Raw genomic sequence first — 27375 nt, 5'->3', positions numbered from 1 at the left:
CTATCAGTGGCCTGGATGTCCTGTATATCAGTGGCACCCTCTCCATAGCTCTACTTTCAGACTAAAAGAATCCACGCTAAGCTTGAGGATTTCACATTTGCTCCCCCACTCTCTACCCTAAACCTTTAGTATTCAGGGAAATGGAAACAATTTACTCCTATAATGGTTGAGTAGGTAATGGGGTGTATGTGTGTGTCCTGTCGCTTTATGGGATCCTTACTAAAGGTGTGTTAAGCTTGTTTTCCATTGCACTTTTGGGAGCATTGGTGACCAACAAACAGGTCAGGGCTGACTTTTCGATTTTAAAGATTTTATTTTTTCCTTTTTCTCCCCAAAGCCCCCTAGTACATAGTTGTATATTTTTAGTTGTGGGTCCTTCCAGTTGTGGCATGTGGACTGCCGCCTCAGCATGACTTGATGAGCGATGCCATGTCCGCGCCCAGGATCCGAACCAGCGAAACCCTGGGCCACTGAAGCGGAGCACGTGACCTTAACCACTCGGCCACGGGGCCGGCCCTGACTTTTCCATTTTATCACTTGAGGGTAATACTTCTGCAGTGATAACTGACATTATACATAAATGCTTGTGCTGTGGTTACATACTGTACACAGGAGAAACTTTAGAAAACTGAACAGTTTAATTTATACCTGGTTGATATCTTAAGTAATTAGATAGTTTTTAAGTTCATAATCTGTTATTTTTCAGATCCATTAATGCCTTCCTGATTGTGTATTTATTTATCTTACTGACCAAAGCTGCTGTATGCACTACGCTAAAGTATATTTGGCAAAGTATCCCATATAACGATGAACCTTGGTATAACCAAAAGACCCAGAAAGAGCGGGAGACTTTCAAGGTAGTTTGTTTTATGCTAAAAATTTTAACTCTAGTGCTTTGTGACCAAGCCACCCTTTATTGAAATGCTGCTCAGATAATGATACCTTTTGTTAGCTTCTGAGTTTTTTCTTGGTTGTATGGTAGCTATAAGCCATTAAATATTTAAGAAGCTTTAGAGATTTTTTTCTTTTACCTTAGGCATCTGTGCTTACTTTTTACCTCTTTCATTGAGTTTTAAGCAATTGGGCAAGCAGCTCTGGTATGTTAATATAATATGAGCTTGTGATATATCTTGACAGGAGCATAATGGATGCCTACATATAAACTTTGATCCTATATTCATATCTAGAGGTGAGGAGAGCAGAGAACATAATGAAGTGAAAAAATATTATGTCAAAAGGTATATTCACTGAAAAATAATGATAAAATTGACGGTGTTTTTAGATGTTTTTACATACTGTGGTAATAATTTTGACCAATGATAGTGTCGTTGAGAAGTTTCTTCTTTACACCAAGAGCAGTGCTTTCAGCATTGAAATAAAAAGATAGAAAATTAACATCTTTATATTACACTTGCTTGATGGAACTGTGTATCTGATTAGCATGAACTATTTCTTTTGTTTTAGGTTTTGAAAATGTTCACCGACTTCCTGTCATTTATGGTTCTATTCAACTTTATCATTCCTGTCTCCATGTATGTCACAGTAGAAATGCAGAAATTCTTGGGCTCCTTCTTCATTTCATGGGATAAGGACTTTTATGATGAAGAAATTAATGAAGGAGCCCTGGTTAACACATCAGACCTTAATGAAGAACTTGGTCAGGTAGAACATATTTTTACTTAAAATAAGTTAACATAGTGGAAATATCTTTTCTTATAGTCTGGATTGCCAATGTATGTGACCATTTCACATTTGGAAATGTGATTCAAAGAAAATTTCTTTATGTAGGCATGTAATGAAGGCAAGCAATGTTTTCATAAGCTATGGCATCACTTATTTTGCTGGCATTTTTGAGAAAGATCTCAAGTTATATGTTAAATTTGAATGTTACAGAAATTCTCTTTAAAACTCACCTGATGATGTTAGATGATGAGTTAGTGCTTTGGAACAGGAAACATGTAGTCTTCATCAACATCTAAAACCATTTGAGTATAAAATATGAGGTGGTAAATAAAGCTATTTTATAAATGCATTTTGTTCCGTAAACTAAGTTGACCAGAGTTGTCCTGTTGACATTTTCTTGATACATTTCTGATCAGATGGAATATAGACCTAGCAAGCAGAGTTGTTTATTCCAGTGCAAGACTTGAACTGAAAGGACAATGTGAGGGCATGCACTGCTCAAAATGCTTTTTGCTTCATATACCAGTGTAGCCCAGGCTGTGATCTCATTTCTAACCCAGGTATATTTGTTTTTTAATGCATTGTAGTCTAGTTTTAATTCTTTCAGTGATGACTTCTTGCATGCCTTTCTTATCAATATTGAGAATTTTTTTCTTTTGTCTGAATTTTCTGTGTGTCTTGTAATGATCTTCACAAGCCAAGGGAACTTTTTGGCTTATATTTAATTCTCATGATATTTAGAATGTCAAGGCTGTGGAAATGTCATTTCTGTGACTGGGAGATGAAAATTCAGTTAATGGAACTGTGTGGCTGGAACAGGGCCTCACACTTTTTGTAAATGGTGCCAGTTTGCATCTACACCTCAAAACTCTCCTCTTGAATTTAGTCCCCTTCTGCCCTTGCTCTCTATTTCTGTTCTTTACACAGTCTTTGCCTAAATCATAGTACTCTCTTGATAACTACAGTCACAAGGGTGAAAGGACTCACCAGATATCATTTTATTGAGACTTAACTTAGGGACTCCAGGATCCCAGATGATAGAATCTGCATCCCACAGAGATACTGAGTTACTAAAGATAGAATAAGAAATGAATGAATGAGTGATTTTTCCTTAGATATCGTCCCCAGAGGATTCTTTTGTAGGTGACTTCAGCTTCCACAGCTGACCTTAGCCTTTTGAAACCAGAAGTTTCCGTCCAGAGACAGAGATGTCTCAGTAGAACTACTCTAGTCCCAATAAAAGGCATCAGTCTGCAGCATTTTGCATGAAAAAAAATTGAGTCACAAGCCATCTCTGGGGAACTTTCCCCTGACAGCTGATTTGGTTGAGTAAGTCTCCTATTCTAGATGCAGTGCCTGGCTGTTTGGATTAACCTACCCCAGGATGAACATGGCTAACCCCAGACTACTGCAAATAGAACAGCCATCATTCCACATGTGACAGCTAATGCTCACCAGAGACTAGCAGGCTGTCCAGCCAGGTTTCACTAGATTAGACTCTTTAGCAGATTCCATATTATCTATGGAAATGTAATCTTGTTCCTATCATCTAGACTCTGTTCACACTGCAAAAAGTAAAGTGTAGCTTTAGGTAATGATCTGGTAAATTTGATCTGTGAAAAGAAACTACAGTTTTCATTTCAGCCACCGCTTCTTTCCCCGGCCGAAACCTGCTTTTCTGGATGTGATTGTCGTTTAGTCAAATCTCTTAAGTCAATAGCAAAACCGCCACTTCATTTTTTATGGTGTAGAAACAACTTGCCATCATTATTAGCTCATATGTGTAGAAACTACCTGAATGAAAATGCAAAGAAGTCTTTAAGTAGTTTCTTAGGCCATTTAGAATTCAATGGAGTGGTACACACAAAATTAAGAGTAACCAGTTTCCTCTTTGATGAGTCATAATTTAAGATATATGGGGCTTTTCATGTTACTAAAAGCACTCTCAGTTCCCATCAACACCATTGCAAACACTTGCTTAACCTCTTTAAAAATGACTCACATTGGTATTAAAAAAAATAGGAAGATATGTTTAAGACAGTGTTTGACTTTAGAAACAAAAAGCATATTGCTTAGTTCAGTTGGAAAAGAATGTGGTCTTTTATGATCAGGTATCAGTCTTTTAGACATCCAATGGTTTCAGCTCATCTTGAAAAAATTGTGGGAATAGTCTCCTGCTTCATATCCCTGCCCAGTCTTGCAGCTAAGCCTAATGATATGTCTAAGTATGTACTCTGATTCTAATAATTCAATCCAGCAGTTATATATTGAACTTCTGCTATGTATCTAGGATATGTTCTTGCTACTGAGGTTACTATTATGAAGTAAACAAGTAACCCTAGTTGTTCACCATCTAGTTGGGGAAACACACATATCATACCTAACTATAGCAGTGTGATCATAATCGATCAGAAAAATCAGGGAATGTGGGATAACGTAAGGAATCCAGTACTGTGTGAATTTGGTCAAGTCAACAGCAGTGACAATCAACATCTATATAATACCTTATAGCTTACGAATATATTTATTATTGAGCTTCATTTTGTAATCTTTACAGCTTGTGCAGCAAGTTCGGTTATTTAAGGTTAATATTTAAAGTTCAGAAAGATGAAGAGATTTTTCCAAGGTCACAAAGTTAGTAGGTGGTGGAGCCAAGACTTGAGTCCAAATGTTCCACTGGGTTGAACAATAGAAAAATTTTTGACCAATTTTGACCTACAAAATAGGCAATTTCATGTATTCAATCTTTAGTTCAGGGCTCCTTTTACCCTAGAACAGCGATCTTACTTTAGGCTCTCAAAATGATAGGTTTGAGCTTGCAGATAGAGAGGGACCTTTCCACCAGGCTCAAACATACCTACTGAAGAGGAAGAGGCTGCTGAGAGTCAGAGGCAAGCAGTAGCCGCTCACTCGTTAGCTCTATCTCTCCTTTAAATGTGAGAATACTTTTTAATAGCAGCCCATCCCCTCCTCCTCATTTCCTGAGTATAGGGCATATATTAGAGCAGTGATTATCGAAATATGATCCTGGGACCAGCAGCATCAACTTCACGTGGGAACTTATTAGAAATGCACAGTATCCGGCCCCGCCCCAGAGCTACTGAATCAGAAACTCTGGGGACATCTCCCAGTGATCTGAGTTATAACAGGTCCTCCAAGTGAATGTGTTATATACTACAATTTGATAATTACTGTATTTGTATGTAATTTGTTGTCCTATACCTGTGAGATTAATTGTACGCAGATCCACAGTGGACAAACTGTTATATATAGGTAAACAATTATATTTTATATATTTAAAACTACTGCCTTTGATACTCATAAAAGATTTCTGAATGAGTGAATGCTCATCCAACTGCAGGAGGTACAACAGCCCAGATCAACCTTCAGGGAGAAATAAGGGTTCATAATTTTGATCAGAAAAAGCACCTAAAGGATTTCATTTTAACGGGAAAAATCTAGACTATACAGGAATAATACCACTTGGATTAGTTTAAAGAGAATTCAAACTTGGCTGGCTAACAGTGAAAAAAAAAGGAAGATTGGAATGCTATATTTGTGCCAATGCTGCTACCGTGAAAAGCTTTGAAAAATAATTAGAAAGCAACTAATGCTGGAGTTCATCTTTTTCTCTCTTACATAATAAAAACCTTAATCTTGCATTTACGCTTGTTCCTGTCAGCCAATAATTTTAGCTATTTAAGCATAAATTGCCAAAAGGGAGGATAAAATTGTGGGTTTTCAAAAGCCAGATGTTATAAATAGCAGAGATAAAATGGAAGTGCTCAAAATGTCTTATTTTTCATGGAAAATTTATTTCATAGCTTATTTTTTGCATTATTTATGATAGTATGCTTATATTATACCTTAACCTATCATTATAAGCTCTACTTTTTTAATTTGGAAACTTTTGAGGAGTATCTGAAAATATACTTAGTATGTGGAAAGAAATTTCAATTATGTTTTTGATAATTATTGACTTACTGTTTCTCCTAATTAACTGTTAACATTCTTCATTTCCCTGTCTGTCTATATTCTGTAGCTCTTATATGCATTATATGACACAATGCATTTTACTTCAATCTAGTGTATTTATAGAAAATTTTACTTTTCAAGGAAAAATTTTGTTACCTCCCAGTTAATTTAAGTTTCTATCAAATGTTGTGTGTGTGTGTGTGTGTGTGTGTGTGTGTGTGTGTGTGTGTGTGTGAAAGTAAGTGGTCAGTATATTCTTCTTTCCCACTTGGAAAATTGACTTTTCTTTATGTAACTTCTTTATATCTAAACCGGTAGTTGTTAAATCGAAGGGTTCTTAGTTTGATAACAAATCTCCACATTTTTCCTTCCTATTAATCTTCTGTGTTTGGGTAAGTTTACCTTAGACATCTGTTACTATTTCATTGTCTTTAAAAATACTCCTTCATTTCTCATTTGATAATAGTGCTTCTGTAATTACCTGACATTTAATAAGAAGTCTTAGAAAAAGTGATTTTCGATGGATATGGAAATAGCCCTGCGTTACAGCTAACTAAAAATTAATCACATGGAAGAACGTAAAACTGCATATGTATGTGTCCTTGTTTTTAGGTGGATTATGTGTTTACAGATAAGACTGGAACACTCACTGAAAACAGCATGGAATTCGTTGAATGCTGCATAGATGGGCACAAATATAAAGGTGTAACTCAGGAGGCTGATGGACTCTCTCAAACTGATGGACCCTTAACATATTTTGACAAAGCAGATAAGGTGGCATTTTCTGCATTACCATTTTACCTTGAGAAATCAATCTGTACACATGTGTTAGCCCTACATAGTAGAAATGATGAATTTGAGTGCATAACATAGACTTTTGAATAACCGTTTGTTTGTTCTTTTGACTTACGTTTCTTGTTTTACTAACAACTCTGGAATTTGTAAACAAGTAGAATTTGTAAGTAGAGAGAATTGTGGGAAATGGCATTTGGGTAAAACTTTTCACTTGCCTGTCTGTGTAATAATAATATTTTGTGCTTTGTCTTTAAAAATATGAGCTGCTCCAAGAATGATATCTATTCAAATCATTCAAGTCCCAGGAGTTCCTAGGCATTAAATGAACCAGAGTGTCCCTGCACCTGAGCTGTTGCTAGATGGTGAATTAGACACTGAATGAACACTTATAGGCCATGAAGAACTCACTGCTTTGGTTGATGGCACTACAGTAGCCTGAATGAGATAACATAGCCCCTAGGGTATGTTAGCTGAGAGCCAGGAATGCTGTGAAAGATATAGCTCATTTGAATATTAGGAATTTATAAATTTCCACTAGTCAGTTTGCTGGAGGTTATAGCATTCTCTCACATTGATATCTTTCTTCTGTTCACCGAATAGTTAGCAAGCGATCAAAGTGAAAATAATACAGTCATCTTTCTGCTACTGTCCAACAGAATCGAGAAGAGCTCTTTCTGCGTGCCTTGAGTTTATGTCATACTGTAGAAATTAAAACAAATGATGCTGTTGATGGAGCTCCAGAATCGTCTGAATTAGCCTATATGTCCTCTTCACCAGATGAAATAGCTTTGGTGAAAGGAGCTAAAAAGTAAGAACTTACGTTATGCTAGATGAATAAGTTCTAGAGCTCTCCTGTACAACATTGTACCTGTAGTTAACAATGTGCTATTTTGTGCTTCTAAATTTAAGAGCGTAGATCTCATGTTAAATGTTTTTACCACAAACAACAAAAAACAAAGGGACACAAGGAAGTTTTGAGAGTTGTTGGATATGTTTCTTACCTTGATTGTGGTGATGGTATCATGGTGTTTGCTTGTGTCCAGACTTATTAAATTACACACATTAAATATCTGCAGTTCTTTATATATCAATTATACCTCAATAAAGCTGTTTTAAAACCCTGAGATAAATTGTAGAGAAATACATTAGCATTTTTGAAGAGTGAAAAAAGTAAACACTTTTGTACTTCTCCTGAGAAAGTGAAATCCACAGCAGGACAGGAGGTAGTTTTTTCTCTGTTTGCTCAATAACTTTATGTTGTAAATATTCTTATTGTTTAATAAAAAGATAAACTGCTTTATCTGAAAATTTGTGAAAGATTCCCAAACCTAAACAGTTAAGACCAAAAAGAAAATAGCAAAGCGTAAATGTAACTTACATTATTATTTATGCATATCAGCCAGAAGTCTGAATCATACTGTATTTTGCAAATCACATAACAGTGGCCACTTTTTGTACAACTCATGGTTTTTCTGCAGTGCTCCCAACAATTGTGACATCATTTGGTAACGTACAGTCCTGTTTTACTGATGAGGCCCAAGATGATTAAGTGGCTAAAAGGTCACCCAGTGTATTAGCTACAGAATTGGAATTACAAATTGCCTTTTCCTTGGTTACAATTTGTGGCTGGGCATTGACTTGCTCTGTGTTATCATCTCAGCCAGTAAGGGAAGTACAGTTATAGATTGAGAGCGTATGAAAGAGAAAAAAACAATAAACAAGTACGAGTAACCCCAGTGGAAGGGAAAATAAATCATTCTTTAGAGATACAAAAAAGTCTTTTTTTTCCCTATTGTTTTTGACAGGTATGGGTTCACATTTGTGGGAATTCATAATGGCCATATGAGAGTAGAGAACCAAAGAAAAGAAATAGAAGAGTAAGTATATTTGATGTTTGTCACTTCTGTGTTTGATGTTTGTCACTTCTTAACCCCCCAGTCAACCTTAGGTGGATTTAGGAAGGGCAGCAAAGGAAACTGATTGCATCTATATATGTAAGACTCTGATCTCCCAGTTCAGAGTTTTTTGTAAATGTAATTGGAGTAGGAGAAGACATTTTTCATAGAATGGCAGAAACTGGGATTTGAAGTGGAAATGATTCCCAGTTGTTTCACATGTGGGTCCAGTAGCCTGAATGAGAGTTTGCCTGGACTTGCTTTCTGAAATTTAAATGCCTTTTCAGGTCTCTGACACATGCTCTAAGAAAAATCAGTGAACAGGCATTAAATCTGCTGTCCAGAACCCAGCCGATCACTCTGGGATTACAAGTCCAGCCAATTGTGGCAGCTTTGGTGTCAGCTTTGTCTCGTTCTAGACGCTCAGGTGTGAGCCTCAGGGCAGTTCTCTAATAGTAGCAGTGTCTCCACATTTCCTTTTTTTTTTTTTTTTTTTTTTTGGCTACAGAGATTCCAACTAACAAAGCAATCTTAGCTTAATAGCAGATTTTAATTAGGCTCTGTGATTAATTTGAATTCCTTTATCTGAGCTTGAAATGTAATTATCTGACTTCCATTCTGGCCCGTAGCATCTCCTGAGACCTATCTCAGAATCCTCTAATACATGTAGATGTGCTTGGGGAATGTGTCCCTTTGGGGAAGGATGCTCAGAAGTCAGAGTGGAAGCCTGTGTGGCCTGACTGCCAGGAGCCCAGAGTCATTGTCAGAGTCCAGATTCTACCCAGTTCACAATAGTGCCCCCATCTAGCCAACACCAAATGAGATGCTATATGTAAATGTCTTACACACACACACGCATCCCAAAACCTATGACATGCTTGCTCCCATCAAAAATAAGCTTTGTAGTAAATATTTTTAGGTCAAATACTTACATCCAAGTTGTTTATTTTCAAGAGAAATTTCCTCACATTTTTTTCCAGTAATTAACTCTTATTTTTATTCTTCACATCCTTCCATTTGATTAATACCCCAGCCATCCACACACAAATTGATCATGTCATTCCACTGTTTAAACCCTTCAGTGGATTCCTATTGCTCTTAGGATAAAATTCCAAATCTCTGAAATGGCCCACAGTGTTCTCAGTTCCCAGTCCCTGCTTACTGTTGCTGTTTCCCCATCAACTAGGTTTCAAACCTTAGTGAACTATAGTCATATGTCACTTAACGACGAAGATACATTCTGAGAAATGTGTCAGGAGGCAGTTTCATTGTGCAAACATCATAGAGTACTTACCCAAACCTAGATGGTATAGCCTACTAAATACCCGGGCTATGTGGTACTAATCTTATGGGACCACCGTTGTATATACAGTCCATCATGACCAAAATGTCATTATGGGGCACATGACTGTACTTTGAATTCTCCCCATGGGCTATGTGCTGTCATGCTGCTGTGCCTTTGCACATGCTCTTTCCACTACTCGGAATGCCATGGTACCCCATCTTCATTATATCACTCCTTCAGAACACAGCTCATGCACAACCTCTTCCAGGAAGCCTTCCATCAAATGTCTTCCTTCTGTGGTCCCACGTCTCCCCTGGGAGTTCCTTTATTACAGTGTTTGGCAGACTGGGAGGTAGTCATCTCATTACCCTCTGCCTCCCTTATCATATGGTGAGCCCCTTGAGGGAAGGGACTCAGGCAGATTCATGTTTACTCTCCAGCACCTAGCACTGTGCCTGACACATGGTAGGCACTCCATAGATTATTAAAATAATTGACAGGGTGTGACTATTTCCACACCCCTCCAGATATGACTTGGCAGTCAGCTCTTTGTCCCCCATTCCTACGTAGTCCTTGCCATTTTACGTAATATAATGAGAGCATATAGATACCCCTTAACCAACACTGATGTCCTCTGACCACATGTTCTAAGTGCAGAGAAATTCCAAAGACACAATGGAAAGCACCAATTGTGCACAGCCAGCAACCCTTACCCTAAGAGGAGAGCTCTGTTCATTTAAGATGTTTAAGTATCTTAAGATATTCCTGTTGTGTTTTATTTTACCCAATGTAGTCTAGGTATTTTACTTTTTTCATTCTTCTTCTCATAAAGGTATGAACTACTTCATACCTTAAATTTCGATCCTGTCCGCCGTCGTATGAGTGTAATTGTGAAGACTCAAGCAGGTATGCACTTTTAAAACTTGACTTTTTCCATTTGTAGATTTGTATGTTGATCAGCTATTTCAGGGAAGATGAACATTTCGTGTGGTAGTGTATGATTACCTAAAGTCATGCAAAGTACTAGCTTTTGTATATGCCTTAATGTATTTGTGTAAGTACATAAGTTCAGTTTGCCAAATTGTTAGTGGCAGGACCCCGGTATGACAGTTTGTATGTTTTCTTGGAAAGGTAACTCTACTCTTCAGTCCTGGATGTCTAAACAGGAAGTGAAAAGATGACTTTTTTATAGTTCAGGGTCCTGACCAATCACCAATATCTACATGCAGCATCCCAGTACAATTGGGCGGTTTGAGATTACTAGCAGTAGAATCCTTGAGTGTAGACAGTTGCTGGTTATCCCTCCGTGATCTTCCTAATTCCCCACTGCTTTCTATTGTCTGGAAGCAGGTGGGCTAGAGATGGCTAAGGGCTGGACTGCTGGGAAAGGCATTGTGATTTTACTCCAGCACTCTCTTTGTTCGACAGAGAAAAGCAGCTTGCCCTTTGAAGGGGAACTGGTACCATCATCCCAGGGTTTCCTCATGTCCCTGGGAGAGGCCATAGTGGTTGGGATGTCTTCTGCTCGGGTTCAGCAATACCCGTGGGGGAGCCACTCTTGCTTCATTTGTGGGCTACCAGATGCCTCTGTGTCTGTGTGTGTGTGTCTGTCTCCAGGTGGTTTTTCAAAGTATCCTTGAGTGGTTTCCTAGTAATTTACTTTTTAGTGTTAAATCTGTTCCAAATTCCTTAATGTGAGAATGGGAAGATATAGACAGACCCTTGTGAAGGTATCCCACTTTATTCATACTTTGTGGTGTGACTGCAAAGTCATGAAATTGATTTCATTATGTAAATGTAGAATTTGTTTTGTGGCACACTGGATATGTGAGAGAAAATTTTTTAAAAAACACTTAACATTTGAAATACTTGCTGTTCTTACCTGTCCACAGGCACATATGTGTTCTGTTGCAAATGGTGAGATGTCTGGGGAAGTGATCTGCCAAGGGCCTTGACCTCAAAGCTACACTTTTTTTTTTAACTTGTTGAACTCATAACTTTGCCTTATAAGGATGAAGTGTCTTTCTTAACGCTCAACTGTGACTGCTTTCCTGGGCACATGGACTGATATAAAGCATACTTGTACTAGCATTCTACATAGCTATTTTCAAGTTTCCAGTAAAAACCATCAAGCCACTGTTTTAAAAGCTAACTTGTATTTTATTCAAAATGATTTTATTTTGTTTGAGGTTGAGTTTGGTCCTTGACCAAACTATAGATGCCACATGTGCACTTTAGACTGTGTTGACAGCAATTTCAAAGAGAATTCAGATGCAGCTCCTTGACACAAGCACAGTCTTCCATGATTCACTGGAAGGAAGTATGTTTTTAACAGAGGTGCATGTTGTAAACTCGGGTTGTTAGTTGTGTCCATATTGGTCTTAAGAGGCAGTGAATGTTGTCCTGATGGAGTAAAGGTCAAGATGTTTCATTCCATTTGGGTGAGCAGTGCAAGACTGGCTCAGGTCAAACAGTAACTGGGTGGGAGAGGCCACCTTAATAGTTACCTGTTATTACAATCCCAATACCAGTCTTAAAATTCTAAGTCAAGTACTTTGGTTCTTTATTTTAGGAGACATACTTCTCTTTTGTAAAGGAGCAGACTCAGCAGTTTTCCCCAGGGTGCAAAATCATGAAATTGAGTTAACTAAAGCCCATGTGGAACGTAATGCGGTGGTGAGTCTACGCCTCTCCCCACAGCGAGAGAAAGAGAAGTGTTGGATATGGCTGTGTTTATGGGATTGCTATTTAAATGACTGTTTAAGTGAATTTTAACTTATTTTTATGGTCTATTTTTGTATTTAGGGATTTAGTGATATTATTTTCCTTATTTTAATATAAAACATTACCCTGGAGCAAGTTTCTGTTCTTAATTTGCAGCCTTGAAAACTTTTCAAGAATCTTTGTTTTCTGTTTTGCTTTTTTATTTTTTTACCCCAAGAGCTATTATTCTGGGCCTAATTGAATGTTACCTTTTTGTTGCAATCTGTTCATTTTTTTTAACTAAAACTGTGTCAGAATTTCTCTTTTGTGTGGTAAAATAAGAGTATTTACAGAGAATGTGGGGTTTTTTCCAGTTATGATTTGGATGACTAGAGATCTCCTCCTTTGCTTCTAGGATGGGTATCGGACACTCTGTGTGGCCTTCAAAGAAATTGCTCCAGATGATTATGAAAGGATTGACCGACAGCTTATAGAGGCGAAAATGGCCTTACAGGACAGAGAAGAAAAAATGGAAAAGGTTTTTGATGATATTGAGACAAACATGAATTTAATTGGAGCCACTGCAGTGGAAGACAAGTAACTAGAAACTGATATTCTTGTTATTTTAATGACCAGTCAGTTAGAGTGGTATCTGCTCAGATTGGTAATTTACTGTCAAGATTTGAAAGCTTTGATTCTGCTCTGTGTGTACACCAGATTTTCAACTGTTTGTGGTAATGATTTTTAAGTTAAATATTTGTGACTTAGAAGAATGAATCTGTCATCTCTAAGGTCTTTTGAATATTTACTAAGCCATCCATTTATTTATGCAAATATTTATGAAATAGTCTTACTATGTGTAGGGAAATTTGTGCTAGAGGCATCGTTTGAGCTGGTGCCTGGTAGAATGGGTAAGATTTTGACAGAGATGAGCAGAAAGGAAATTTAAAGCAAACAACATTAAAGCTCAGTCTAACATGGTTTAACAGACTCGAGCATGTTTTTGCATACTTTAAAATAATTTGTTTTAGCTATGCAAGCTGAGCTCTGCCAGATATGATTGTAAGGCCCCAGCGCTGATCTGCCTGAAAGAATAAGTTTTAGACTCTTAATATTTTAGAAGTTTTTTTAGAAATTATAAATGCAAATTGTGAGAGTTAACCAAACAGAAAGTTAACATATATTCACCCCCATTGGAAGGTATTGAAATTCTAATGAAATTCGCTTAATCTAATTCCCTAGTTCTTCTCTGGCCAAAAGGAACTCAAAGTATTGCTCTTCTTCTATCCTTGACTTTTAGAATTATGCTTAAGTTTTCTTTCAGAATGGTTAATTTTCCTGTTCTTAAAGCTCCTCAGGGATGGGGATTTGCTAACTTCCCTCAATATTTCATTAGAATATGTTTGGCGCTTCCTGTTTTGAACCATGTCAAATATTTGTATGGTGAGATACAAAAAATACTGAAATATTCTAAAGTGACAGTGAGCAAGAATGTTTAGTGAGTTTTTGAACATTTTAGCTAAGAGTGATGATTCTCAATTCTGCCATTGGATACCAGTTACCTCAAGAGATGTCGTGAACTTTTCCAAATCTCATTGTTTGAAATTCACTTTATTTTATTTATTTTTTTTTTATTAATGTTATAATAGATTACAACCTTGTGAGATTTCAGTTGTACGTTTTTGTTAGTCATGTTGTGGGTACACCCCTTCCCCCTCTGTGCCCTCCCCCCACCCCCCCTTTTCCCTGGTAACCACCGATCAGATCTCCTTCTCAATATACTAATTTCCACCTATGAGTGGAGTCATATAGAGTTCGTCTTTCTCTGACTGACTTATTTCGCTTAACATAATGCCCTCGAGGTCCCTCCACGTTGTTGTGAATGGGCCAATTTTGTCTTTTTTTATGGCTGAGTAGTATTCCATTGTGTATATATACCACATCTTCTTTATCCAGTCATCAGTTTCTGGGCATGTAGGCTGGTTCCACGTCTTGGCTATTGTAAATAATGCTGCGATGAACATAGGGGTGCAACGGACTCTTGAGATATCTGTTATCAGGTTCTTAGGATAGATACCCAGTAATGGGATGGCTGGGTCATAGGGTATTTCTATTTTTAACTTTTTGAGAAATCTCCATACTGTTTTCCATAGTGGCAGTACCAGTTTGCATTCCCACCAACAGTGTATGAGGGTTCCTCTTTCTCCACAACCTCTCCAACATTTGTCGTTCTTGGTTTTGGATGTTTTTGCCAATCTAACGGGGGTAAGGTGATATCTTAGTGTAGTTTTGATTTGCATTGAAATTCACTTTAATAAGTAAAACTATGCCAGCGATAACACTCTTAGAAAGAGTAGAAGATATAGAAGAAAACTAACTGTGGTAACATGTGAGGACTCCAGAATTGCTGTGAATTGTAAAAATACTCTCTTTAACAAGCCTTCTTGCAGAATCTGTCAGGAATTTTCGAGGATAACAAGGTTTCCTTTGTGTTTCTCAGGCTCCAAGATCAAGCAGCTGAGACCATTGAAGCTCTCCATGCTGCAGGTCTGAAAGTCTGGGTGCTTACTGGGGACAAGATGGAGACAGCCAAATCCACCTGCTATGCCTGCCGCCTTTTCCAAACCAACACAGAGCTCTTGGAACTGACCACAAAAACCATCGAAGAATGTGAAAGGAAAGAAGATCGATTACATGAATTGTTAATAGAATATTGTAAGAAGTTGCGGCATGAATTTCCTAAAGGTTCTAGAAACCTTAAAAAGTAAGAAAGTGCACCAGTTTCTTATATTTAGACATTAGTACAGATGTAACTCACAGATGCTTATGCAAAAGGCTCCATTTTCTATAACTTATCATTCTTTGTTTGCAGGTGTTTTATTGTTCTAAGTTTAAACCTTCCATGAGGATTTGGCTAATGGCCCATTTGAGATTATTCCGCACTTTCCACTTCTCCTTTAATTTAAAAGAAAACCTTGCATTACTCAAGGTTTAGAAAAGTAGTTTAATTTCTAAATGTTTAGGATCTTGGTATTTAGCATTGATATTCTGGCCTGGGCTATGTTAAGAGAAAATACTACTTTTCACAATCTCTTAAAATGAATGTAATAAAACCAGTCTCTATAACAGTTTTCATGCATTTTGAGGTCATGGAGCCATTTTCTCTGTGGATTTTCGTACCCTAGAATTCCAAAGGGAACCAAATACTTGTTAACATGGCCACTTCAGCTCTGCTTTCAGCTAGCTTGCTTAAGGAGAACTTGTGGAACCTAAAGGTCTCAAGGAAAGTCACTAATCTACAATAATTCAGTTCTCAGAGATATATTTTCCTATACTTACCATTAACTAAAGCTTAGCCTTGTCTGAACCAATTACTGGAATTCACCTTGGCCCTAAGCAAATTGATTTTCTCTTCTGGAATGCCACAGGATGTGCCTGCACTAAGTCCAAAGACCCCTAGATAATATTTTCCATTTCTTGAGCATGTTCTTTGTTCCAGGAAGAATATTAAGCTCTTTATATAATTATTCTCATTTAATCGTCAAAACAACCCAGTAAGGCAGTCTTATTTTCTTCATTTTACAGATAGGGAAACTAAGTCTCAGAGAGACAAAGTGACTTATTCAAGATCACACAGCTAGTAAGGAGCGGAGCAAGTCTATCCAATTCCAGAGCCCATGATTTAACAACTATGCTATGTCTGTATCCTCATCTTTAGTGTCTGAACAAGCTTTGAAAATGAATAGCCCACATTCATGAGGCTATGGCCAATTCTAAAACAACTGTTCTTCTGGTACTTTGGCATCAGTGAGAGTAAACCAGTTTTTATTAATTGCCTATGATAAATGTTTCCTTCCTTTAGTCAAATGCTACGTATAAAGGCAGTTCAAATTGCATGCGTTTTACTTGTCCATTTGTCTTAGTCTGCTCAAGCTACCATAACAAAATACCATAGACAGGGTGGCTTAAATAATGGAAACTTATTTCTCACATTTCTGGAGGCCAAAAGTCTGGGATCAGGGTGTTAGCATGGTCAAGTGCTGGTGAGGTCCCTCTTCCTGGCTTCCAGAAAGCTGTCTTCTCTCTGTGTCCTCACATGGCAGAGAGAGAGGAAGCTCTGGTGTCTCTTCCTCTTATAAGGCACTAATCCCATCAAAAGTACCCCACTATCATGGCTTCATCTAAACCTAATCATCTCCCAAAGGCTCCATCTTCAAATAGCATCACATTCGGGGTCAGGGCTTCAACACAGGACTTTTGAGGGGACATAATTCCGTCCATGGCATCATTCAGCAGCTCTGGGGGTGTTTTATAAAAGCCAGGGCTTATGGAAAACTTAACCATCTCAGAACATCCCCTCTTCCTGGCTCGTCTGTTTGGAGTTGGGTATAGTCCTTCCCCAGGTTACACAGACATCAGACCCAGAATCACTTTTGCCAGCTTCTGCTCCTTTCTCTCTGTCACTTCAAATCAGCCACCAAGCCTTCTCCATGTTCCCATTCTCACCACTTCACATCAGTGAGTACTAGCAACACTCAGATTCCTAGCAGCTCATGCCTTGAATCCCTTAAGTCCCTTTGCCTGATGAGTGGTCCTTAAGTGTAAAGTACTGCCCGTGTCCCAGCCCTCCTCTGAAACCTTTAGTGATTCTTCGTTATCTGTAACATCAGTTTGCACCAAAGGCCTCAAGTGATCTTTTCAACTTGCTTTCCTAGTACACCACAGTATCCATTCTCTCCCTTCACCTCTTTCTGTCCTGTCTTTCAAGTTCCATTTCAGATATCACACCTCACAAAGAACCCACTGTTCTTTCCTGTGTGTATTTATTATCCCAATCACTGGATATTAACCATTTAATATCTAGTTTGGTTGGGTATATTCTCTCATGTATGATTCTGTCACTCCAAGGAGATTTTCTGTTCTCCAAGGGAAGAGTAGTTAATAATTCTCTCCCTCCTTCCATATGGCCTACTTACAGTTGATGTGTACTAATATTGCTTGATTGATTATTGAGCCACTGTTTTCTGCACATGAGGTCGGCTCTGTGAGTAGGGGAGCAAAACACGAGAACACATGATTATATCTCTGTAATTAGTGAATAAAACGTGCTCATAAAATTATGAAGCAAAATATGGATAAATATAAACTATTACAGTGTTAGCACTATACACGAAAGAAATATGGAATAAAGGAATGATGAAGCATATTAGGCTCTCACTTCTCTACTCAAAGTTTGTTCCATAGAGCAGCAGCTCCATTATCACCAGAAGCTTGTTAGAAATGCAAAATCTCTTATCCCCCTAAACTTACTGAATCAGGATCTCTACTTTAACAAGATTCCTTTAAACATTAAGCTTTCAGAAGCATAAAATTAGACAAACAAATCTATAATGATGAGATCCTGCTGTGTCTAATACTTTCACTGCAGTAGTTCTCAAATGGCGCCCAAGATTCTCTGAGCAAAAATTGATTAATCACTGTTTTTTTCTTAATTGCAAAAAAAATGAAATGTTAGATGGTAGAATTTTCTCATTTGTAAGTTTTCCCCCATATGGTTTTCTTAAATACTTGGCACCTGTTACATTTGTCTTTCCTGGCACTTAATATCTCTTAGTCTTGGCTATGCATGAGAATTACCTAAGGAGCTTTTTAAAACATACTTATATACATAACCAAGCCTTACCCAAGATACTCTGATTTAATTTGTCTGGGAATAGACCTAGGGCATGGGCAATTTTTAAAAGCTGCCCAGATGATTCTAATGGGAAAACTATGGTTGAAAACCACTAATCTAGTATAAAATGATGCTTATTTAAGGAACATATATCATTATGGTATGGTATTTGTTAACGAGCACCATGTCTTTTATGTACTGCATCGTATTTGAGCAGCCAGGTCTATTCATAGGTTTTGTCATTCAAGCAAAGATACAGTATTAGGAAAAGACCTTCTTTGATTTGTATGCCCCAAAGCCTTTTTGTCTTTTCCCTTTATTATTAAAGAGTTTTCAAAATGACTCCTGATTTGTCTTCATATTGGAATGTGATTAATTGATCTGTAATTTCCAAAATTCACCTTAAGTTTCTTACAGAGACTGGCTGCTAAATGTCCATTATTTTTATTGCTTTTAGAACTTAATGTCATCTATGTGGACAGCTCGAGCCTCAAAGATGTGATGGAAAGTCTCTGTTGTGCCATTGTTAGAGACAGTTGCTGCTTTAGAATTTCCTGGTCCAGGAACCAGATTGATGATAACTCTTTTGTGGGACCCTCCTCTTTGTAGTTTAAAAATAATCAGGTTCCTAAATAGAGATGTATTATAGATTCAAAGACAACATTGTTTTTCTTTTTCAGAGCATGGACAGAACATCAGGAATATGGATTGATCATTGATGGCTCCACATTGTCACTCATATTAAATTCTAGTCAAGACTCCAGTTCTAACAATTACAAAAGTGTTTTTCTACAGATTTGCATGAAGTGCACTGCTGTGCTCTGCTGCCGTATGGCACCGTTACAGAAAGCCCAGGTAACTGAATTATTACTTAATGTTCCAGTCCAGGTACTTTATATACATATATGCAAATGTTCACTTTACTTTTAACTTGTTTCTTCTTCAAAAAGCCTTTATTACCTTATTACATCTTCCCTGGCTTTTTCCTCTGTGGTCATACTCAAGGGTCTTCCCACCAATTTGAATTAAATTCACCTTGTTGTCCCCACAAGCTAGCTGTCTGATTCCTCACCTCCAAACTTCTCTAATGAGTGCGTGGTGCCTGCTGCCTCTCTTCTACTGCTTCTGGCCCCCTATTTCATTAGCCCCATGCATTCGTTCTTCTCATCTTACTCTGTTGGATCTCCTGGAGGAAACAGTGACCTCCTTGCTGAATCCATCATGCTGTCTTCCGTTCTCCTTATTTCTCTGCTGCAGTTGACACTATCAATTATATCCTCCTTAAAACTCTCCTCCCTTGGTTTCTGTGATGGTCCTCTGTCCTGACTTTTCTTTCCTTCTTGGCAGCCTAGTGTCTTCTTATATTGTTTCATCCTTTGTCTTCTTTCTAATGATCAATTTTCTCTGGGCCTAAGTCTTTCTCTGCTTTTCACTTATAATAGCCTATCTCTCTGGGTAAGAACATCTATTTCTGTGACTCCCACTGATATATCTCTGGTCCTGACTTTTCCTTTTCATTAAGTTTCATATTTCTAGCTTCCTCTTAGACAGCTCCGTATGGATTCCCCACTGTCACATTGAATTCTAGTGTCTAAGGTAGCTCTTATAATTTTCTCCTTCAGGCCAGTTTGTTTTTACCCCTTATCTTCATTATTCCTGTTACCAGTACCATTTTTCTTTTACTCCCTAAGTCTCCATTACTACCTTTGACCCTTCTCCCTCACTGTATACATAGTCACCATGTCCCCTTGATCTTACCTTTTGTCTTAGCTCGCATTTTGAGGCCATCTTTTTAAACCTTTTACCTCCAGCCTAGTCTAAGCCCTTATGACTTTATACACAGACTATTTGATTCAGTTCCCTCACTAGTCTCCTTGCTTTCACCCTTCCCCCTTCAAGTCTCTTTCCCCGTACTCCCAAATTAATAATCTTGTTAAAACCCTTCTCCTATCATATATTCTTGTTCAGATAGTTTCAGTAGTATCCTAGTCCTTTAACGTATAGAGCAGATGACTCAATGTGGCACTCAAGCTCACACTTGTTGCCCTTTAATGCGTCTTGACGTAATTTTATGTCCACCATGATTCTCATATCCAGCATGAATCCTCCACTCTTGTTGGTTGTTCCCCCTGTGTCCCTTCCACATGCCATGCTCCTAACAACTTCCAAAGCTTTCCTCATGTCATTTCCTCATCTGGAATTTTCTCTGTATTCCTCTTGGCCCAACAAGATTTTCACTCATAGTAAAACCCAGCTCAAGGGTTACTTCCCATGTGCTTTCTTTTCCAGCTCCTCCAGCCCACATTGATCCGCTTCCCTTTGCTTCCTTGGGCTCACTGGGTTCAGAGAACTTGAGAGTGTCAGTTACACACTTTTTCACTTCTGTATGCTCTGTAGAATGTACTTTCATATGTATTAGTCTTGCTTCTTCATATTCTTCAGCTGCTTGCTCTAGACTCAGGGGATGGCTGTCCTTGGCTTCTCCTTTACACACACCTCACCCCTTACCTCACACATGCATGCGCACACACACACAGCCCATCCTAATTTAGAGCATTGTCTCTGTCTTCTCATTCTCAATCCCCACCACAATTTGTTCTTCTTCTTTCTTTCTTCAACCTTCAAAGCTTTGGTTAGCCCCAGCTGGGGAAGCATATTTTACCAGAACAGTATGTATAGAAATCTATCACTTTAGTCAGAGTTAATATATTTTTTTCCCTACATGTGTTGTCTGTCGCTCAAATTACTCACCTGGGTTCTGACTACTTGACTGTTCAGGCAGGTATGTGAATATCTGGCCCCATGCTGCTTCACTCACACAGAATATGGAGCCCTCTGTGGTTCATTCCTCAGTCTGTTTTATTTCTCTCACTGTAGTCGTTTCTTCCAGGATATGACCTACATATCTGTCATGTCCATATAACTGAGTTTCAAGTCACTTCCTCAATCCAAATCTTTGGGGTTCTACTTTACTTCCCCAGCTGCTGACTGAACACCTCTTCTTGGGTGTGTCAGTGTCACCTCAATTCAGCCTTCTCTAAAGCCCAGCTGTCATTTTCCTTGTCTTTTTCTACATCTATTACTGAGCTCACTGTATTTGCAGGTTTCTACATTGAAAACCTTGAAATCTGTGTTGACTTCTCCCATTCTTTACCCATCCATGTGATCTCTGCCATCAAATTCTGTCCATTTTCTAGTACATTGTCTTTTCCATCTCTTCCTTTCTTTCCATTACCTTCTAGGTCCAGGCCTTTAACAGCTCATTGGTCTCTACCTGTAACTGGCCACCTGACTTCTCTCTTTGCCTGCAGTCTTGCTTTTTCTTCCCCTTCTTCCTGTACTCTGCTGCCACTTTCATAATATCATTCCCTTTTGATCTGGCCCCAGGTGTACCTGTTCATGTCCCCTATATGAAAACTCATCTGGTCAAACCAGATCTATTTTCTGAGCATATGTTGTATTTACCTGGCTTTATGCCGTAGAACATGCCATTCCCTTTCTCTGGAATACTCCTCCAATCCCTTTCTCCCCATGTGTGCAAATCTTACCAGTCTTTTATGATTTAGGTCAAAATCACTCTTCCTTCTGTGAACTCATTCCTGGTCACTCTGGCATGTAGTGTCCTCTCCCTTTTCTTGACATCATAGGCCTTCTTATGTGAATGACGTAGATGACAATGCTATATATTCCCTTGCACAGATATTGCATAATGTTATCTTGTATTGTTAATCTGATTATGTAATATTCTTGTATCTATTCCCTATCTCTACTACTCCATTATGTGCTTCTTAAGGGTGTGATCCAGCCTTATATCTTTTTTGGATATTTGCACATTATATTGCATGCAGTTAGAGTTGATCAATAAACAGATTTTAGTAAGTTGATTTCTTTTTCATGAAGCTGTCCTATTGAAGAGAAGTTCTTAACCCAGGTGATCTGGGGCTCAGTAAAACCTCCATGTTTCTCTCTCTAAATCTTTCATGATTTTGTAGTCCATAACCATATATCATTTTATCTTTCCACAAGGACAAGCTTTAATCTTTTTAATCTATATTTTTATGCAGAAGCTGTCACCCTTGATCATTTTATTGCCTTCCCTAGACCTTTTCTGGCTGCAGTTTTTCTTCCATGAGGTGCAAATCATCACTGCCCATAGTATAACAGGTGCAATTAGTTACCCAGTATTTAGCCCATGAAAAACAAATTTAGTTTGGGTTCTTTAATTTTGTCTTTGACTCACTTACAGATCATTTCTGACACTCTTATAAAGTTTTCAAAAAGAACCAAGTTAAGGGGAGGGATTGGGAGAAAACTGACATTTCACAGTAACAGCATCTTTGTGTTAAATGGAATTGGCATTTTTTGTATGCTATTTAATACAACTAAAGCCTGACTGAATTTTGTTTAAAGAAAAGACTGCGGTGTGGTTTAACCTTGTATAAATTAATTTTAATCACTTCAGTTATGTTGAAAATGGATTTTATTTATGTTAACTGGTAAAAGCAATTGTGAGGACAGAATTTTTGCAAGGCATTATTTAGCTAGTGAATTATATAAGCTTTTTAAAAGCTGCCAGCTTCCGAGGGGTTTTGAGGGTTGACGCATAAAGCAGTCATTATCTAACACATAGGGTGGGAGGGCAGCTGCTTACCCAATACACTCCCACAAGTAACTCTACCAGGAGAAAATTTATTTTATTCAGTACCTACCATGAACACAGCATTTAGCTGCGCTGTGCCATTGACACATCTTGAAGAGACACTCAGGAAATAGCAGCAGGCTTTATGCACGTAACTCGGCATCTTTCTGCAAATCTCACCACCTTTAAGACGCCCCCCTTTAAAATGCAGCTACCTGTAGGACAGATCAGATCATATTGGGCAGTGGGAGATTTAGTCAAGTTTAGTTGTCAGCTAGATGGGTGCAAGAATTTAACATTAGATAACTCCCTGGGAATAAGGGTTGGGGAATACCTGGAGGAGGTGGGGGTGTCAGCAGGGACGAGAGAGGCAAAAGTTACCAAAAATATTGTTCTCTCATTACCCACCTTTGTTCCAGTAACCCTATGCATGTTACCCCAAATCAGCTTTCTGGTCTCCACTGTCACACATCCAGCACCTTATCTGAACGGACACATGAAGCAATGACAGAAGAAGGAAATGTGTTGACTGCTGATATAGGTAGGGGGCAAGGTTTCTTGACAGTTCATACACGCACAGAACCAGAAACAAGTGGGCACTGGTGTTAACATTTTTAAAATCTGTGTAAGACTATTGTACATAAATGCACAAACTACCTTTCTGTTTACAAGGCCTCCATTTAGAAGTGTGAATGAGGCATATACCCCCAATGTAGTACAATCTCACATTCTACTTTGACCTTTTCTATACCTCTTTTGTATTTAATGTTTAGATTGTCAGAATGGTGAAGAATTTAAAAGGCAGCCCAATAACACTGTCGATAGGTGATGGTGCCAATGATGTTAGTATGATCTTGGAATCCCATGTGGGAATAGGTAAGAAACATCTGATGAGATGGCAGCTGTAAGGTATCAGTATTGCTTTTAGGTGGAATGGTCTTATATTCTAGAGAGATTATTTTGGTTGCTAATCGTGAATTCAAATTTGGGAATGATAATTAATCGAATGAAGGTCCTCATGTGATCATGGAACATGTCCATCCTAAAGTCCTACCCATGGTGGGAATGTAGCAATACAAAGTTAGAGGGTATTTTTTTTCCACAAACCTGCTGGCAGCACAAGTGATCATTTAGCTCTCACTGAGGCAACATGCATGAAATTTTATTGATTTTCTACCCCTGGCCAGATAGCCTGCTTATATCCCTGCACTATATCTTTTGAGATTCTTAGCTGTTTGAGACTAAGAAATGATAATTGGTTGGCTGCTTTTCCACATGGTAATATTTATGGGTGGTTTGGCCTGTAGTGTTGAATTTAGATGTTGGCGTGTAACAACAGCTTTTCTACAACCTGCACTATTTTTTCCCCGTCAGGCTGCTGGTATGCCTCATACCCAACAATTTTATTTTTTTGGAGAGGGAGAAATAATGAAATTAGTATCTTGTACAGTAGTTTGGATTCCCAAATTCTTCCTTTTGGAAGTAACTATTTAACGTGGAACTCTTAAGATCTACTCGTTGGTTATCCACCGTGGAAATGGCCTAAAGCCACTTGAGCTCATGGAACACTTGGGCTATTACTCAGTTTCATTCAGTCAAAGGACTTGACCATCTCATTGTAACTCTTCGTCTTGAGCACCTGGACGAGCGCCCCCACGTCTCTGAGTCGCTTTAATATAGCACCTAGTGTAGCACCATGCACAATTAAGCACTTACTAAGTGCCTTTAAAATAATTTTCAGATTTAATTTTTTTCTCCTCAAGAGAATTTTTGCCTTGTAATGATTAAAATAATGATTCTATTTAATTGTTTTATATTTATTATAAACAGATAGTTACCAATTTAAACTTAGTTTTATATTTTATTGGTAAGTCTCACTGTCACTGTATAAAGTCACAAGCGCTTCTTGGTTAAGAAAACAAAGCTAAACTACATAATTGAACTAGAACATGTAAGCAAGTTAAAAATAGAAGATAACAAGTCAGGGAGTTGCTTATTCTATAAAATACTCACCTTATAGAGATTTTCTTTTTTTAGGTATTAAAGGCAAAGAAGGTCGCCAAGCAGCCAGGAATAGCGATTATTCTGTTCCAAAGTTTAAACATTTGAAAAAACTGCTATTGGCTCATGGGCATCTATATTATGTGAGAATAGCACACCTTGTACAGTATTTCTTCTATAAGGTATGTGATAAAACATTTGTCGTTTAATTTATGACTATTTAATCCAGCATTGGCTCGGCTTAATTGCAGTGTTTTCCTCCTTCTTTCATGTTTCTTTTGCTGTCTTACTACTAAAGTTTGTGGCCAGCAAAAGAGAAGTGATCTATTTAATAAATCAAACCAGAAATTTCTTTTAATGCAAGAGATTTGAGATGAAATTTTTAAGTTAACTTTCTTGAAGTATAGTTTAAATACAATAAAATGTACCCATTAAAAGTTTACATTTTCATTCTGACAAATGTATACATCTGTATAACTACCACCCCAATCAAAAATAGAACATTTCTATCACCCCAGACAGTTCTCGTATGCTCCTTCCCAGTCAGTCTCCTGTACTGCCACACCAAACAATGAGTAATCTGATTTATATTACTATATAGTATATAGTAATATATATGGTATATAATATATAAATTCAGATATAATTTATATAATATACACATTAGATTTCCCTGTTTTAGAACTTGACAGAAATAGAATCATGTACTCTTTTGTATCTGGCCTATTTCAGTTAGCATGTTTTTGAGCTTCATCCATATTGTATTGTCTATCAATAGTTGATCCCCTTTTTATCCTGAACAGTATTCTAAACTACTCTTTTTAGTAACAGAATCATCTTTTCAAATGAAATTACACAGATAAGCAGATAGAAGGAGGACTGCATTGATTGAAGGGTGATGAGGCTAGGCCTATTTACTTGCTCAACCTCCCTGTCCTGCCTAGAGGTTCCTCGGTGCACAACTTGGAATCCATGAATATAGTTTAAGCCACTCATTTTATGCATAATGACCCTGGCATACATGAAGGTGAAGTAACTGGTCTAAAGGATGCAAATCATTTTAAGTCATTTTTAACTCAGCATTGGCCAGAACTTGATCTTCTGTTCTGTGTTCTCTTTGGCATAGTTTTCAAAAGTTTTTTTTCATTTTTCATTTTCAAATAATTTCAGACTTTAAAAAAGTTGGAGAATTAGTGAAATAATTCTCGGAGTATTTACCCAGATTTGCCAACTGATAACACCTTAGATAACCCAAAACATAGTTATCAAGATCAGTAAATTGATACTAATTGGCACATTATTGACTAGTCTACATACTGTATTGGAATTTTGCCAGTGGTTTCACTGATATTCTATTTGTGGTCCATTTCAGGCTCATATGAAGAGTACTGGCCAGTTAGTTTGTAGACTGTCCCTCAATTTGGGTTTGTCTAATGTTTGCTTAGTATTAGATTCAGGTTATGCATTTGGGGTACAAATACCACAGAAGTCATGTTGTAACCTGCTCAGTGCATCATATCAAGAGGCACATGTTGTCAATATGTCTCATTCTTGATAATGTTAACTTTGATAACATCATTCAAATGTTGTTTTGGAGATCTTAAGATCCCTCAACTGTGCTCTGTGTAGTTTCTTTGAAAACGAGCATTCTGCTGCTAAAACAGATATTTTATTCTGTGAGTTAAAATCCATTACTATCATTATTTATTCTGTTATTCAAATTGTCACAGATTTGGCCCCTGTGTCATTTCAACATGTCTCCATCATTTCTTAACTTTTATTTTATTGGGATAAGAGCACTTAACATTAGCTCTACCCACTTAGATTTTGAAGTGTACAATGCAGTATTGTTAACTAGAGGCAGTGTTGTACAGCAGATCTCTAGAACTTACTTGTCTTGCATAACTAAAACTTTATACCCATTGAATAGCAACTCTCCATTCTCCCCTCCCCCAACCATTTTTGAAGACGTCTTTATTTTCTGATACTACATGATGTGCTAGCCTCATCTTGTATTTTTCCTGCCCTGGTCCTGGATTCAGACAATTCTCCAAAGAACAATGGTTCCTTTTGTTTGCAAATGGTATTTAGAAATCAAGATCTGGGTGCTGGTTGTGCTCATTGCTGCTAAGCTCAAGTTGATTCTAGGCCTTCTCAGTGGACAGAGCTAGGAAATACATATAAGTATACATACGAATCTATTTGTATCTGTGTATATATGTACATACTCAACGTATATGTTGGGCTGGAATCAAAGGTATCAGTGTGAGTGTAGTTTATACTGATACCTTTGATTCCAACCAGCACCACAAGGTTCATTCTAACCTTTCCCTTTTCCTTGTTTGTAACTCCTTTCTCCAGTGGTGAGAAACCTCGTTCTCATTATCCTCAATATGTTTACTCATTTGCTCAATCCTGGAATACACTTAAAGTAGTTTCAGAATTGGTAACTCATACTCTTGTGAGAAACAAACTGACTAACTTGAGTAATATATTTGTGTGCAGTTCTTTTTGTCTTTAGCCTTAGAGTATATAGTCAAAATACTGTTACCACACTTACTTTCTTCTTTTCCACCATTTCAATGTGGCCATTGTAATAGACTTAAGTTAAATTTTTGTTTGCATTCCACTTGGGTTCTTCTCTAATCCTGATTGATTTTAATGATTTATTTTTTGAGTATCTGAAACACTGGTGCAGTTACTTACGATGAGGTTCTCTGAGGAT

General features: G+C 37.7%; 1 protein-coding gene across 9 annotated transcripts in view; it reads left to right on the top strand.

The window, feature by feature from the left end:
* The window catches only part of ATP11C (ATPase phospholipid transporting 11C), a 172655-nt gene that overhangs the window by 112016 nt on the left and 33264 nt on the right, over positions 1–27375 (top strand). For all 9 annotated transcript variants that reach the window (XR_011536064.1, XR_011536060.1, XR_011536061.1 and 6 more), the window contains exons 11-22: positions 707–857; positions 1465–1662; positions 6271–6432; positions 7110–7261; positions 8259–8330; positions 10466–10539; positions 12206–12309; positions 12752–12933; positions 14837–15100; positions 18691–18865; positions 23423–23525; positions 24687–24832. Coding sequence is in view for 4 of the 9 variants with exons in the window: in XM_070605248.1 (XP_070461349.1) it covers positions 707–857; positions 1465–1662; positions 6271–6432; positions 7110–7261; positions 8259–8330; positions 10466–10539; positions 12206–12309; positions 12752–12933; positions 14837–15100; positions 18691–18865; positions 23423–23525; positions 24687–24832 (1783 nt within the window). In the remaining 5 variants the exon portion in view is untranslated. The remainder of the gene's footprint in view (positions 1–706; positions 858–1464; positions 1663–6270; positions 6433–7109; positions 7262–8258; positions 8331–10465; positions 10540–12205; positions 12310–12751; positions 12934–14836; positions 15101–18690; positions 18866–23422; positions 23526–24686; positions 24833–27375) is intronic.

Source organism: Equus przewalskii, chromosome X (assembly GCF_037783145.1).
Source record: "Equus przewalskii isolate Varuska chromosome X, EquPr2, whole genome shotgun sequence".
Classification (NCBI taxonomy): Eukaryota; Metazoa; Chordata; class Mammalia; order Perissodactyla; family Equidae; genus Equus; species Equus przewalskii.
This window is presented reverse-complemented; position numbering and strand designations above follow the sequence as displayed.